Source organism: Corticium candelabrum, chromosome 22 (assembly GCF_963422355.1).
Source record: "Corticium candelabrum chromosome 22, ooCorCand1.1, whole genome shotgun sequence".
Taxonomy (NCBI): Eukaryota; Metazoa; Porifera; class Homoscleromorpha; order Homosclerophorida; family Plakinidae; genus Corticium; species Corticium candelabrum.
This window is the reverse complement of record NC_085106.1, coordinates 3,204,568-3,219,567: the sequence shown is the minus strand read 5'-3', so window position 1 is coordinate 3,219,567 and position 15,000 is coordinate 3,204,568. Positions and strand designations below refer to the sequence as shown.

General features: G+C 43.0%; 4 protein-coding genes across 4 annotated transcripts in view; 3 read left to right on the top strand and 1 right to left on the bottom strand.

The window, feature by feature from the left end:
• Window positions 1-4,116, top strand: part of LOC134197476 (synaptophysin-like) — a 6,971-nt gene extending 2,855 nt beyond the window's left edge. The window contains exons 3-4 of the mRNA XM_062666807.1: window positions 2,954-3,157; window positions 3,228-4,116. Coding sequence (XP_062522791.1) covers window positions 2,954-3,157; window positions 3,228-3,350 — 327 coding nt within the window. The 3' untranslated portion in view covers window positions 3,351-4,116. The remainder of the gene's footprint in view (window positions 1-2,953; window positions 3,158-3,227) is intronic.
• Window positions 4,117-4,197: 81 nt separating this feature from the next.
• LOC134197006 (uncharacterized) lies at window positions 4,198-5,400 on the top strand. Its single transcript, XM_062666239.1, has 4 exons — window positions 4,198-4,852; window positions 4,907-5,009; window positions 5,101-5,207; window positions 5,265-5,400. The coding sequence occupies exons 1-4, from the start codon at window positions 4,427-4,429 to the stop codon at window positions 5,352-5,354; spliced, it is 726 nt and encodes a 241-aa protein (XP_062522223.1). The 5' UTR covers window positions 4,198-4,426; the 3' UTR covers window positions 5,355-5,400.
• Window positions 5,372-10,738, bottom strand: LOC134197005 (transketolase-like). Its single transcript, XM_062666237.1, has 7 exons — window positions 10,583-10,738; window positions 10,450-10,520; window positions 10,257-10,303; window positions 10,075-10,188; window positions 6,791-7,405; window positions 6,188-6,724; window positions 5,372-5,972 (listed from the first exon to the last, which is right to left on the bottom strand). The coding sequence occupies exons 1-7, from the start codon at window positions 10,690-10,692 to the stop codon at window positions 5,586-5,588; spliced, it is 1,881 nt and encodes a 626-aa protein (XP_062522221.1). The 5' UTR covers window positions 10,693-10,738; the 3' UTR covers window positions 5,372-5,585.
• A 719-nt stretch (window positions 10,739-11,457) lies between these two features.
• The window catches only part of LOC134197314 (early endosome antigen 1-like), a 16,857-nt gene continuing 13,314 nt past the window's right edge, over window positions 11,458-15,000 (top strand). The window contains exons 1-3 of the mRNA XM_062666606.1: window positions 11,458-11,578; window positions 11,638-11,823; window positions 14,448-14,534. Coding sequence (XP_062522590.1) covers window positions 11,531-11,578; window positions 11,638-11,823; window positions 14,448-14,534 — 321 coding nt within the window. The 5' untranslated portion in view covers window positions 11,458-11,530. The remainder of the gene's footprint in view (window positions 11,579-11,637; window positions 11,824-14,447; window positions 14,535-15,000) is intronic.

The window sequence follows — 15,000 nt, the reverse complement described above, 5'->3', positions numbered from 1 at the left end:
AACTCCAAAATTGCCTGAGCTCGGATATTGCTGAAGGGAATGCAGCAACATGTGTTATGCAAGCATCCTCTGTCAAACATGCTGCAAGAATAAGGTCATGTCAGGGATGTGGAGCAGGATCATGGCTTCAAGCTATTCCTTCAGCACCAAAATTTGTTCTAAAGTCCTCAGAATTTTGTGTGGCAGCATTTTTTAGACTTAGTATTCCTTTACCATATTCCCAGTATGTTACCAAGTGTGATTGTGGTACAAGCCTTGATGAACATGGTTATCATCTATTGACCTGCAAGTTTGGTAGTGGCCCAGTATGGCAATACAATACAATCGCGTCAACTTGGGCTAAATGTTTAGATGAGTTAAATATTCCTCATCAAGTTGAGCCAAGAAATAGGTATACTGACTCTGAGAACAGGCCAGATATAACAACATATGATCCCACTGGACACTTGACAAAAGACCTGGACATTTCACTTGCTCATCCATATTCTTGTGACACCATACAATCAGCTGCCAAAATATCAGGTTATGCAGCTGAGTTGAGGAGAAAAACGCAATATGACAAAATATGGTCAACAGCAGTCTATAGCAGGATCTGATACAACATGTATTCCACTGGTTTTTGAACACTTTGGCTTTTGGGGCCCTATGGCTGAAGACCATCTCGATAAGATCTCCAATTTCAAAAGATGCAAATGGAAAAGTAGCAAAACAGACTTTAGAGATAGATGGAGAATGCAACTGTCTGTAGTTGTACAGTCTTGCAATTCTCTTGTAATTTTTAAAAAGTTGTCAAAGTTGTCTGAGTGCAATTCTGATGATTTCTGTATGATAAAGACGTTCAACATTTTGTTTATTGACTGTTATTGTTATGCATACATAAAGTTAGCGATTGTTATTGGTAGAGTAAGAGTTTGAATATAGCAATCTGTCTGTCTGTCTGTCTGTCTGTCTGTCAAATCTTTATATTTCATACATATGAACTATTACAAGCTATAGATACGAAAGTCCATTATATATCAATTAGACCCACACGGGTCTCTAAAAAATTATTAACTTAGGTTGCATGCAATTGGACACTATATATGTCACTAATATCATTTTCTTTGAATCGTGAGCGGTTCATCTTCTGGATGAGAACTTTTGCGTTGCACCTTTGGAGAGCTACAGCGAATCTTCTTCTCCAGTGGCACTTGAAATCTTGGTCACTGTTACCAAGGTCGATGTTTTTACTTAGTTGAGATAATTGAGACAGGAATGATTGTGCTTGTCTCCCCCAACGACCGAAGTGTTCCATAACTAGAGGCACGAAGTTGAGGCATAATCCACCCGGCAGGACCTTCGACTGGTATTTCTCGACTTTCCTCTCTTCCCTTCTTACCGCCGCTGCCCCATCTTCTCGGGCTGCTCTTGACAAGATATCGGCACACCATGGGTGGGCCAAAGACACATCTAGTTTGACGTCTGTTCCGGTTACTGGATCCATGATAGCTATGTCAGGTTGATCCTCGCAATCACAGTACCTTTCTCTGGGCTCTTTCTTGTGGTTTATGTGTAACTGGCTCAAACATTCGGACCAACCACCTACAATGGTATTATGGGCCAGGTCCAGACAGGACCTCCTCCAGTCTTACACGTCATGAGATTGTATCCCTCAGAATCCAGGTCTTTTCCGCAATCACATCTTGTAATCCATTTTGAGGAATCTACCTGCAATCCCAGTCTCAAAAGGTCGCCAACTGAAATTCTTTTGGTTTTAGTGCAAACCTTTGTGAGTTCGGGATGGCATCTAGCCATACTCCCGCCCCTCTTCCTTGAATTGACCTCAAACGCGATACTTCTTTGGACAAGTAGCTGAGTCAATCCTTTCACTGACTTCAGACCTGAGCAGACTGTCTGTTAGCTTTTGCTGTAATTTTATTTTAGTTGTCAAACTGGATAGGTGGTAGTTGGGATGGATGGCTTAATGTAGTGAATGACTAATGGTGTTGTCTTTCTTGTTGGAAATCAGGCGGTCGACTACAAGACTGGTATCTGGAAAGCGCTGTGGCAACTGTGACAGAGAATTGAGCCCAAAATGATACAAAGGCAAACGCTGATGTGGATGAGAGCGAAGTCATACCAAAACCTCCATATCTGATAGGCCACGCTACTAGCTGCCACTGGCCTTTACTAAGAGTCTTGCAACCCAATAGACTACAGAATGTTCTTTTGGTCTGTTCGTCATGTATGGCAGCCGCTGTATGTAACATTTCCGGTGGTATCACTTGCCCTAGATGATTCAACCGGCTCACACGGCAGTATCTTAGTAACAACATTGAGGTTTGGACATCATTTAAGTCAAGTAGCTTGTTGCAGAGGAGGTCACCCTTCTCAGCATTTGAACAGCAAGCTTCTGTGACAAACTTGCTGGACCCAAGCGGTATTCCAAGCACATTTACTCCTTTCGATGCGACTGGTATTGAGGTTGATGACACTATGGCTCCACGTACAACTGCTGTTGGGCTATAGATTTCACACTTGTTATTGGCCACTTCCAAACTGATTTCCATAAACGTAGTCTTCATGTCTGTCTGTCTGTCTGTCTGTCTGTCTGTCATCATTTATTACACACACAAACCTCTACATACAGAACACTAAAAGTAAAAATATTATCCATGTCAGTTCAGGTCAGTGGAATCATAGTTACAGCAAACTACAAGTTAAAACTATACGCATGCAAATAGTAGTTGAAGATCAATTCTGTCTGTCTGTCTGTCTGTCTCAATCTGTTTGTCTGCCTGCCTGCCTGTCTGTTGTCTGTCTGTCTGTCTGTCTGTCTGTCTGCATGTCTGTCTGTCTATCAGTCTGTCTGTCTGTTTGTCTGTCTGTCTACCTTTTTTTCTTCCTTGTTAATTCATATTACAATACCACTCTGTACGATACTCGTATTTGATGCCTAATTTTTGTTTCATAGGACTTTCTATTTACTCTGGTTGTTGCCATACTTTGGTTAGCAGCCACAGCAGTTTGGACACAGGGAGCAGTGGGAGTTCAAGACACAGTCAATGACACATTCCAACGTGTTCAATCATATCTCAACTGTACGACATCGTCTACATCATATGTGAGAACCTGTAACACCAACAAGCCTTCATATGGAAAACTGTGGGGCACAGTGGTAGGTAACTCACTCACTCACTCAGCACTCAATCGTGTAGGAAATGTTAGTGTAGTTGTTATTAATTTAGGCTTTCGGATTTCTCAATGTGTTCTTGTGGGGGTTCAATGGTTGGTTCACATTTAAAGAGACGCCTTGGTTTACAAGCAAGATGGGAAAGACATCTGCCAAGGACAGGCTACCGGCTGTTTAACTAGGTTGCTTGAATAGGTTCAGATGAGGTAATTGACTGGCTTTATAATGTATTGGAGTAATGATGACGACGTATCAAAATAATTAATTTCCTCTTTTGCTGTGACAGACTGGCAGATGAATGTGTAGCTAACATTTAGAGTTTAGTGAAATTTTTGTTTGACATGTAAAGGTTGGATATTTTTAGAACCCTTTTTGATGACAGTCTTTAATCATGGAATGGCCAATGTATGTGTTTAGGTGTGTGTGTTTGTGTGTGTGTGTGTGTGTGTGTGTGTGTGTGTGTGTGTGTGTGTGTGTGTGTGTGTGTGTGTGTGTGTGTGTGTGTAGCAAACATATTTGAGTAGTCAGACCTAACGCGCGCTAAAAAGCGTGGTTGTGTTGCCTGACAAAGCACAACTAACGCGCGCTATTTTTTAAAATTTTAGATTATAATTAATTATAATTTATTTATATGTACCAAAAGTTTTTAGTTTATGTTCTGACTGTGTCACAAACTAGTCATGGACAACCTGAAGATCCATACTTTTTATGCTAGATTTACTCTGAATACAGATATTTATAAATAATATATTTAATCATTTATACCTAAACCGGAAGTTGCGGCAATCACTCGCTGGCTAAATTCAATTTTCCAAAACTGGTTGGACTATGGCCCAACCCTCTCCTATGCCCCATAACTAATCATTGATTTTGAAACACCAGCAGTACTATATATCTATAGTATATATAAGTACTATATATAAGTACTATACAGCAGTACTTGTCTGGCCTAGAGCACTGTACCTGTAGTGGTATGAAACAATATTATATATATATATATATATATATATATATATATATATATGTATGTATATATCAAGGTATGTTACTTACGCAAATACACGTACAGCTGTATTGTAGTTCTCTAGATGTTGCTTTGGAAAATTATGTAGCACCTTGTATTTGTGCTCTGGAACCCAACGGTAAGTGTAGCTGTTATTTGTTTACAAGTCCCGTACGTACACCTCCCGTTGCTCCGCAAACATCCAGTTGTCAGGTCTCCTCACCAGCCACAGTCGAGATTCCGTCCGACAAATGGCAAAGCCATCGAACTCGACCGGCTTTCAAGACCAGATAGAGTTCAATTCGCTCACCCGACTCCTCAGGCACCAACGTCAACCACCCACTAGACCACCGCCGGACGGGTCCGTATGGAAACGTCGAATTGATTTCTCTCCTCGTCAGTACAAATACAATTCGCCGCCTCGAATTCAAAATTTCGACTGCCACTACAGAGGACTATCTCCAGCCACAGACGCTAGACGGAGAGCAGAAGACAGTGCAATGGTATTGTCGGCCTTGGGTACCCGGAAGTGGACACATGCTGGACAGACTTCTCCGCCGAAGACACGATTCGCAACCGTTTTTCGTATCGCCAAGCCGATGGATGTGAAGATACAGGCAGCAAAGGCAAGGAAAATGTCGGTGTACCACGACCCGGAAATTTTCCAGTTTAGAGAAGTCAGTCATTTTTGGTTGAATGAAATTGGTTGATATTTACTTTAACTGTAACAGTTAGAAGATCCCAAGTATTACTTCAAACCACAGTGGACCTCTAGGATGACGCCAGATCCTCAATGTTTACGCTCCAAGCGTAGCGTTTTACCAGACCGACAAGGTAAGCGTCAGGCCGAGTGACAATCCGGGGACTTAGCACAGGCTAACGCGAGTGATGCGTTACCCAAATCAGCGTGTTTTCTACATTACAGCGTATCGTATGAAGGAACACTGCTTTCGTGACGTGGATCCGGGTAGTTTCAACACGCACAAGACCCCTTCACCAAAGTATGATCCATCCCTTCTTTTCAAGAAAGACGTAAGTCATTAATATTAATAATTGTTTTATACCCAACATTCTTTTATTAAATTGCAGCCCTACCCAAATACAGCCTATGAAGCTCTGCTAGGTCGAATTGAAGATTTTCTAAGTTCTTCAACATTGACTACTAAACAAATTAATTAATTAATACAAACAAACAGTCAGGCTACAGTGTTTTAATTTCATTGAACTTTTTGTCACGATTGAATGTTTTATTGATCTAAAATGTATCAAAGACTTCTGGTCTTCAATACCCTGCTAATCTAAAATCAGGGTCAATCACATCATCCGCTACAGAGTGCCACTACACCCTGAGAATCACAGCCACAAACAAATCCAACACACAAATCGAGGTCCCATTCAGTATCCTTGAGCCTAGGCAATCAGTTTCTTGACAGCTTCAATGATTGCATGAGTGGATATGCCGTGATCCTCCATAAGGACACTACCTGGGCCACTACCTGGGATGGCTCTCACAGCTAGACGCTGGATAATAACATCAGGGCGATGACCAAGTGCATCGGCCACTGCATCGCCAACACCGCCTTCTGGATAGTGATCTTCCACGGTGATGACCTTGCCGCCGGTGGCGGAGGCGCTATCATTGAGAAGAGAAGCGTCGATGGGCTTGATTGTGAATGGATCGACGACACGGATGTGGATGTTTTCTTTGGCGAGCTCATCAGCCGCCTTGGTGGCCTCCTGAACGGTCACACCAGCTCCAACGACTGTGACAGCATCGTTGGCAGACTTCCTCAAAAGCTAGCACAAATGCAGATGTTACGATTGCACTTGTATATGACAGATAAACAGACAGACAAGCAGACAGACAGAAGGAATAGTAAATGGATGGATGAACTGGACAAACAAAAGACAGACATGTAGGCACACATGCGTGCATATGCCCACGGACGGACACACACACACACACACACACACACACACACACACACACACACACACACACACACAGCTACCTTTCCCTTGCCAATCTCAAACACTTCATCAGCAGAATAGTTGACTATGGTGTCTGGCCGGCTGGTACGGATGAAGCAGATACCCTTAGTATTCGCAGCCAGCTCGGTTGCTCGCTCACACGAAACGGCATCCGACGGGTAAAAGACCGTACAGGTTGGAATCGCCCTCATCATCGCAATATCTTCCAACGCCATCTGAGACGGCCCATCTTCACCAATCGAGCAACCGACGTGTGACCCCACCAGATTGACATTCGTCTGAGATATGGCCCCCATACGAATCTGGTCGTAGGCTCTCGAAAAGAAGGCAGCAAACGTGCTCGCAAACGGAATCGTACGATCGCGGCAACCGCAGCCAATGGCCACACCGACGAGATTCTGCTCGGCGATGAAACACTCGACGTAGCGATCGGGATGCGCATTCTTGAACGTCAGAGAGAACGTGGAGTTCTTTGTATCACCATCCATCGCCACGATTCGACGATCGCTATCGCCCAACTTCTTGAGTGCATTCCCGTAAGCCTTCCTTGTAGCAAACTGAAACAAATAACAGAAACATGTATCACACAACAGCAACACACGGTGAGGAATACTCGATCTCACTTTGCTGCCCAAGTCGTAATTCGGCTTCGACGACAGCTTCACCGGTTTACCGTCATATTTGGGGACATCATCAATAACCGGTTGCGGTGTTATTCCATGTGGGCCATCGTTGGCAATTCGAGCTCGTATTTCTTCCAACGCTTGGTCTGTCTTGGTGCCCAGAGGTTTACCATGCCAGTTCTCTTCATCAGAGATGCCGGTGATTCCATGGCCTTTGTAGGTTTTAGCCACTAGAGCGGTCGGACGGTCAGTGGTCGTCTTGGCTTCATGCAAGGCTCGACAGAGGGCGTCGACATCGTGCCCGTCGACTACTATGGCATGCCAACCGAAGCTCTCGAGTCGTTTGCGGTAGACTTCCATGTTGTGTTGCAGAGGAGCGGGCTCAGACTGACCGAGTCGGTTGATATCAAAGATAGCTACGAGGTTGTCGAGTTTGTAATGAGAGGCGAAGTTGACCGCCTCCCACACACTGCCTTCTGCAGATTCTCCGTCGCCGATCATGACGTATGTGCGGTAACTTGCCTTGTCAAAGTACTTGCCAGTGTACGCCATGCCGGCACCAATACTAAGGCCATGACCAAGAGAACCAGTAGCAACATCAACAAAAGAGAGTTTCTGTAAGAAAACAAGAAAATATAATAAATTTTGTTGCCACGTAAAGAGGCATTAAACGTATACGAAACGTTAGCACATTTTCAGGAAAATGATGGTCGGACATTTGGACTTGTCTGACTAGAAACATGTCTGAACATGTATGGACCATGAATGTACATGAATGGACCTAGTCTTTAATTTAGTTATTGATTGATTGAATTAGTTATGCATTTATCACATCTATCATTTTCCTACGATATGATTGGCTAAGACAGTTACTGAACCACACCCACACACCCTACCAGTGTCCTGATTCATGCACAAACTTCCTCGCACTCCCGTATGTCCATACTCCCGAGCTGCATTCTCTACGCACTACCATATCTAAAGTCCGTCCCAGCTAACTTCAGCCCCAGAAAAATTGCAATAACTCCCGCTACGAAAGTCGCAGCAACCTGCTACGAACATCATTTTGAAGCTCTCGTCCGTGCCGTTCTTGTCAGATAGATATCTCGGTAATTTCCTGTATATTAATTATTGGATCAAGGAGCTGACCAATGAACAGTCAGTACATGATTAGCACCTTGAAACATTGGTCTGGTAACCAGTCCTTCTCCTCACACGAGCTCCACGTGCTTTTTGTTCCACTTGCCAGGAGGACTGGTAACATAGTATGTCATGTGACCATTTATTTCATTAGTTTAATTACAAACCAATCCTGTAAATTGTTGCACCTGCACTGATAATTAGTCTTGTGTGGCCAAACGTTGTGGAGGGGGAAGAGGGCATGTAGTAGGTCTGGTCACAGTGGCCGGGTTTTTGTTGGTGATGCCAGAATCTTGGCGTGACCAATCACGTTGCAGGACCGCAATTATGGGCATAGCTTAACTACCACATCCGGGACTTCATGGCTTCAATTGCTAAAATGTCGTACGATGAAAAGTCGATTTCACTTGCCATTCTGTCTGCAACTAAGTCTATGGGGTACCTCGCGCTTCGACCTTTACAGGAACAGGTGGTGAAACACTTTGTAGGAGGTAGAGACGTGTTTGTGTCCTTTCCCACCGGTGGTGGCAAGTCGCTGAAACGTCTGTTTGGTTGGTGTGTCCTACCTGCGTTTGTTAGAGCCAGGAAGATTAATACCAGACTGTCTGGCAGACCGTTTTACTGGAGAACGAGCTCGAGCTAAAGACGCTGACATCGGTATCAAGTGCGCACGTTCTGATGGTTCATCACCCTCTACTCGCTGAGCCTGAACATCTAGACCATGCAATTTCCCAACAGCGTTGACCTGCCCTCGCAACTCTGCCTCCTTCCTATTGAGCTCATCTCGTAGGGATTTCAACTTCTCTAGATTTCTTGCGCAAGGTCGACAGAGCCAAGAGTGTGGTGGGAGCATGACGCTCACCAAATCAGGGTAAAAGTTGGCCACAAACTCTTCTAAGATCACCTTAAGATGTTCATTGCGAGAACTGTGCACTAAACGGCGGGTCGCAGGTTTCGTAGTCGCTTTGCAATGAATTCAATCCATCCAATCAGCCTCGTAATTCTGACATCCAGTCAACTACCTGCTGCTGCGGAGGAGCAGATCTCCGTCTGCGCTCAAGGTAATTTACAGTTCACAATAGAAAATTGTAGGATGAAAAGGACACTTTCATATATTGTAACTACCTGTACTAGTCATTTTACGCGGTAACAGCTAATCATGACCAGCCGCCAACAAAAACTCAGCCACTGTGTCCAGACGTTCTTCTTGCCCCTCCTCCCGTGCGCGAACGTCTGGCCACGCGAGACTAACTGTATTCCTCTCACCAGAGTACAACACTAAACATCGCCAGCCAACACAAAAAACAAAGCTTTACGCTCTTTCTAGGGACTGTCCAGAAATTAGAGTTATAAAGTAGATTGTTTTCATCGCAACGAGCGAAAACCTCGCTTCATGAATATTATAGCTTCACTATCTAGTGGTAGCGAATGCATCTTGTACAATTCCTGTCGTCTATTGGCTACCATTCACTTCTACTGAGCAGCTACAGACATCTCTGTCCATTCTGGCTGGAGAAGACATGGTCATCATGATGTCCACAGCAGAGACACTAATGAGCTTGCACCTTGTGTGACAACAACAATTGCTAATAACCGTCTAATTGTCAAGGTAATTCCTACTCAATTCATTCTAATAGGATCCTATGCATGCCTTTGTAACATTTTTTCGTCTCGCGTTGCAGTTTTGACCAATCAACACACCAAAACCTACCACGTGAAGTATTAGTTCTTCACGTGACATAATGTTACCAGTCCTCCTGTCAAGTGAAACAAAAAGCACTTACCAAAACACGTGGAGCGAGAGAGAGGAGGAGGACTGGGTAGGAGTCTAGGTCTGAGGGGTACTACTGTAAACCTAGCTGGTAATGTTACTGATAATAGTCTAAACGGGTCAAATAGCTTTGGGAAACCTCCCCAATTCTTTTGACTTTAGACCATCAGCGTGCCATGCAGTCAATGCTATTGGCATGTTAAACTGTGTTGATATATCGCGTTCAGTTTACTATCTGAGTATGACATAATCTAGTTACAAAATGCCCTCCCACAAGTGGCTTCCGGGGTTGCAGTAGCCGACACGGACTCTAGTGACGTTTTCGCAACCTACGAAGGCAACTCAACACAGCGAATGCGTCGACGAGACTAACCGGTGTCGGGTGGCCTTCCAGTTCGTGTCCGTGCTTTCTCAAGTTGACGAGCTCTTTCTTGTCAATGAGACCGGCTTCCGCCCAGGCGGCGTATAGAACCGGCGCCGCATGACCCTAGAGTACACAAACACATGTAAAGCACTTATCACGTCCGGCATGCGGTCACGTGCACGCTGGCCTACCTTGGAAAGAATGAAACGGTCACTAGCCGGGTCTCTAGGACTCGACACTGCAGAGAGAAAGAACAAATCAATGCATACCTACTTACTCACATATCTCGAGCTCATTAGCCATAAAACCGGCACCGGATGGGTGTGCCCAGCTTGCGACCAATCGGAGCTCTCCTTTCATGCAACGTGGAAGTTTGTTACTCACCGATGTAGCGCATTTCGTGGAAAAACAGGACCGACATAATTTCTGCCGCCGAGCAGCACGACGTCGGATGTCTATAAGACGCATAGCAGCGGTGTTAGGCGTTTGCAGGACGTTGGGAGGTTGCTGGTCTCACCCCGAGTTTGCAGCCGTGGTCGCCTCGATGCTGTGCACGCGCAGTTTGTTTGCGATGTCGCGCAGCGTCTGAAGGCGCTTCTGATTGGGACGATGATACGTGTCTGACATCTCGGAGGAGAGAGAGAAGATCGCACACGAATGCGGACAGAGATTCGAGCCGGGACACTGGTCACGTGGTTTGCATTCTTTTAACTGTTGCACGTCCGGGCAACTCGCGCGTAATAGTATCCAAGACTGTACGCGGGAATTGTACAGTTAGGACACAAGAATAAAATTAGTTGTTTGACAACAGCGTGCGCACCAATTTTGTAACTGGTGGGCGTGTTTTTTTAAATTAATTAGATTAAATTTTAGCTAAAGTTGAAATTGTGCATTGAATGTTGTTGCAAACATTAATCAACTGCGTTCAGCAATAATGATGATGATGGTTTATTTCGCACCAAAGGTACAGTACTCATAACGGGCAAACTACAGAAGTAAAATAAAAAGAAGTAATCTACACACAGTTCTGTTGATATTAATTAATAATATTAAAACTAGAGCGCACTTATATTTTTAACTAACAATTACAACTCCTGTCAAACAAGTAAATTTATTTTTGCGGCCTTGGATTTATGACAGTTGCATCGAACGTCAAATATTACGAAGAAATTTTGAACTGCGAATCACGTGACTTACGCTTTTGCCGCCGAGATCTTATTCTTTAGACCAAATTTGCTGAGAGCCGTACTCAGTCATCAAGAGGCTTGGCACTTCTAGCCTCTAAACTAGACGTTTTACGTTCAATCACTTGTTACGTTCTGTTCAGACGTTTGTTATTTTAATCACGTGATCTAGACGACTTCACATACGGGAATCTATTTTGCTAACGCCCACACAGGCATCACATTCAGGTTTCTGATCTAAAACGCTACGCACTTCTAATCTCAAAGGATTTGCTCGAGGAATGTTGAAGAAGTTGCCTCTCTTGAAGAAAGGAAAAGGCGACGTTGGTGTACGTTGGCAATTCCGCGTGCACAATTGACATACTGAAGTCTGATTGTTTGATTGCAGGCAGAGTCTAGACAGCCGCTCAGGTCGGCGTCGAGGAGCAGCAGTCGTTCATCGAACTCTGCTCTGCTGGAGAGAGATCCAGCAACTGAGTTGGCAGTTGCTAGACTCATAGACATTGACCCGGATGGTGAGACGGATGTTGAAAGGTTGAGAGATGATGTGAGAAAACTTTCGAAGGCACTGAAGGTTAGGATTTTAATTAATTGAAATATTGATGTGAAATTGAGATCCATTAGTTAATTGTATTGTTTATAACTAATTTAATTAATTGTATATTTATATTTAAGTTTAACTACATAGTTAATGTAATATAAAAATTAATGTAATATATAAAAATTAATGTAATATATAAAAATTAATGTAATATATAAAAATTAATGTAATATATAAAAATTAATGTAATATATAAAAATTAATGTAATATATAAAAATTAATGTAATATATAAAAATTAATGTAATATATGAAATTAATGTAATATATAAAAATTAATGTAATATATAAAAATTGATGTAATATAAAAATTAATGTAATATATAAAAATTAATGTAATATATAAAAATTAATGTAATATATGAAACTTACTGTAATATGAAAATTTATGTAATACTTGGTAACTAGTACTACCCGCCCTATGGGCGGTGGCAATCTGGGCGGTGGCAATCTATCGTTGTACGCCACTTGTGCAAAGAAGACGCACCTTCCGTGACACACGGACGTATGCAAGCATGCAAAAGCGGCCCGGTGAGCCGGCGCATCTTGCACTCTGGGAATTAGAGGATGGCGTACAGTGGCTGGCGAGCGCACATCACATCCACATACTCTGTTAATTGATTGAGCAAACAAACTCCGGCTCATCTCATTTCAGAACGCCAAAGTCTCGTTTCTGGCCGAAATCTGACTTGACTGTTTGTCTTGGACGGCTGATCTCGACTGGCCCATCGCGTTTTGCGGTGATCCGAGACCGGCGTCGTGTCGATCAGCACGTTACAGACAGACAGACATGTGGACAGACGGAAGTGGGTGTTTCCGAGCATTCGCGTATTATAGTATAGGATGAAAATTAATATAATATGAAAATTAATGTAATTTCAATTTGTTTAGAATATTTAGTTATTTTAATTATATTTTGTTTTTGTGGGTTTGGCGAGCTTGTCATACTATAGTATACAGTATAGTTTGCTACAATGGTAGATTGAAGATTTGCTAGACAGAGGTAAGAAAACTTGAGATGTGAGTGTGTCCTTCAGTGTGGAAAATAGGAAATTATTTTGGCTCAGACAGACTGAGCCTAGGTAGCACATTCTTCTATGGTGTTGCATGTATAACCAAGTGCCTCCTCTACTGCAGCCATTTTGCACGTAATTTTTTACAACCACCTTTCAAGGGAGAAATGGTGTTAAAGGCAGCTGAGGTTTTGTCTGGATAAAGCATGCTAGGAGGCACCTAAGTTCACAGTTACACCATTGGTAAGGCCATCACGTCCTAAGAGACAAGGTTTACGCTATCATATATGCGTACTGATGGATGTTTTGTCCAAACATGTCCCAACACTGGTGCAGTATTTGGTTGGACAAACAGTACATTTGGTGGGACATTGTCCTATGTCTTACTGTTATTTTCCACACTGGTCCTTTATGAAGCTTATACCCCGTTTACACGTGCACTAAAAGCACCAGCCCATGCTGGCTCGGTTTCTACGGTATGTGTAAACGAGTGCTGAGCCATGCCGACTCGTTCCAGCTTGTTTGGTATTTCTAGCCGGACTGGCTCGGGTCAAGTACATTGTGTAAACGCATAGCATGCTGGATTATGAGCCACGCATGCTTATTTGGTACAAAATGATATGGAACGAGATGGAGACTTGTGTATCTTTCCGAAGTAAATTGATGAGAACAAGCGCCCAAGCAACGACAGCAAGAAACAAATCTCGTGAACTTCATTGCTGCAGCAATAAACCTACTGTCTTCTGCATTTCTCGATATGACTGCCATAAAGCCATAGAGAAAAATGCAAGCAGCTTGGCTTCTGTCCATTGCAAACATGAGCTAGTGTGAGCTATGTCAATCTCAAGTAACCAACGCACGTTAATGACACGCCCATAAAAGCATTGGCTTTTCTCTACAGTGTGTCTGTCGTGTAAATGTGGGCTGGAATGCAGGGCTGGTGTAGCACAGCTCGGCTTGACTTGATAGCCATCCTCGTGTAAACGGGGTTTTAGACTGCAAACCAACTAACAGTTTGCTATAGACTAAATAGGCAGTTACAATAGAATTATATGAATATGATCCCTACACGGGAATAATTGAATTACAGGTCTGTAATCTAAATTATATTAGGATTGTCACGAGTTAAGGCCACTCCAAGTCACTGCTTGCACAATGTTTTGTCTCAGACCAAGAAAATTACTATTAGTATGCATGTGCGGCACAATCACTGGATGCTATCCATGCACTCAGAGTGCTGCAAGTCCAGAGAAAGACTGAAGTATGGAAAATAGTAAAACTTTACTTCATTATTGCTGTACTTGTTGTATTTGTATATCTGTGGTGTACAGATATGGAAACAGTGAAGTTAAATCATGTTAGTAGATTTGGAAATGGACCTAAACTACTGCATAATAATTTTTGTCAATACAGTACTATTGAAATTTATTTGGTGGGTGGAGCAACAACCCGCATTAAATTTTAAAGAACTACAAACCAAACTAACGTTCCTGAATTGCCCTAATAGAGAAAGCAAAAACAATTAAAATGGACGATGACAAATATTGATTGGTTACAATCTATGGTGTATGTTTGCATGTTGTAGGATGAAAGAGAGTACACGAAGTCTTTGAAGGGTCAAGTTGACAGATTACATCTCATCCAAATTCAGCCAAGTAGCCAAGTGCAAGAGGTCAGTATTAGTTACAGTGCACGTTTCTTTATTTACCATCACTTTATTCACTTAAGAATCTGAAGTTAATTTATATGTCTCAAGCTTAAGCATGTGTGTTACCTTCCATTTTGCATATTCTATTGTAACAATATATGATGAAGGAGGTCTTGCTATTTCAAATGTAGATCTGTTCTAAGGATTTCTAGAAGAGTAAGACTACTAGTGCATCAACTTTCAACGTTGCATCGTAGTGGTGTGTGTGTGTGTGTGTGTGTGTGTGTGTGTGTGTGTGTGTGTGTGCGTGTGTGTGTGTGTGTGGGTGGGTGGGTGGGTGGGTGTGGGTGTGGTGTGGGTGTGTGCATGGTGTGTGTGTGTGTGTGTGTGTGTGTGTGTGTGTGTTTAGCCTCGAACTTCCAGACCAGAGTGTGCGCGAAGCACGAGAACTCTAGTCTGGACCAAGTTGATACTAAAATGATTTCAGGAA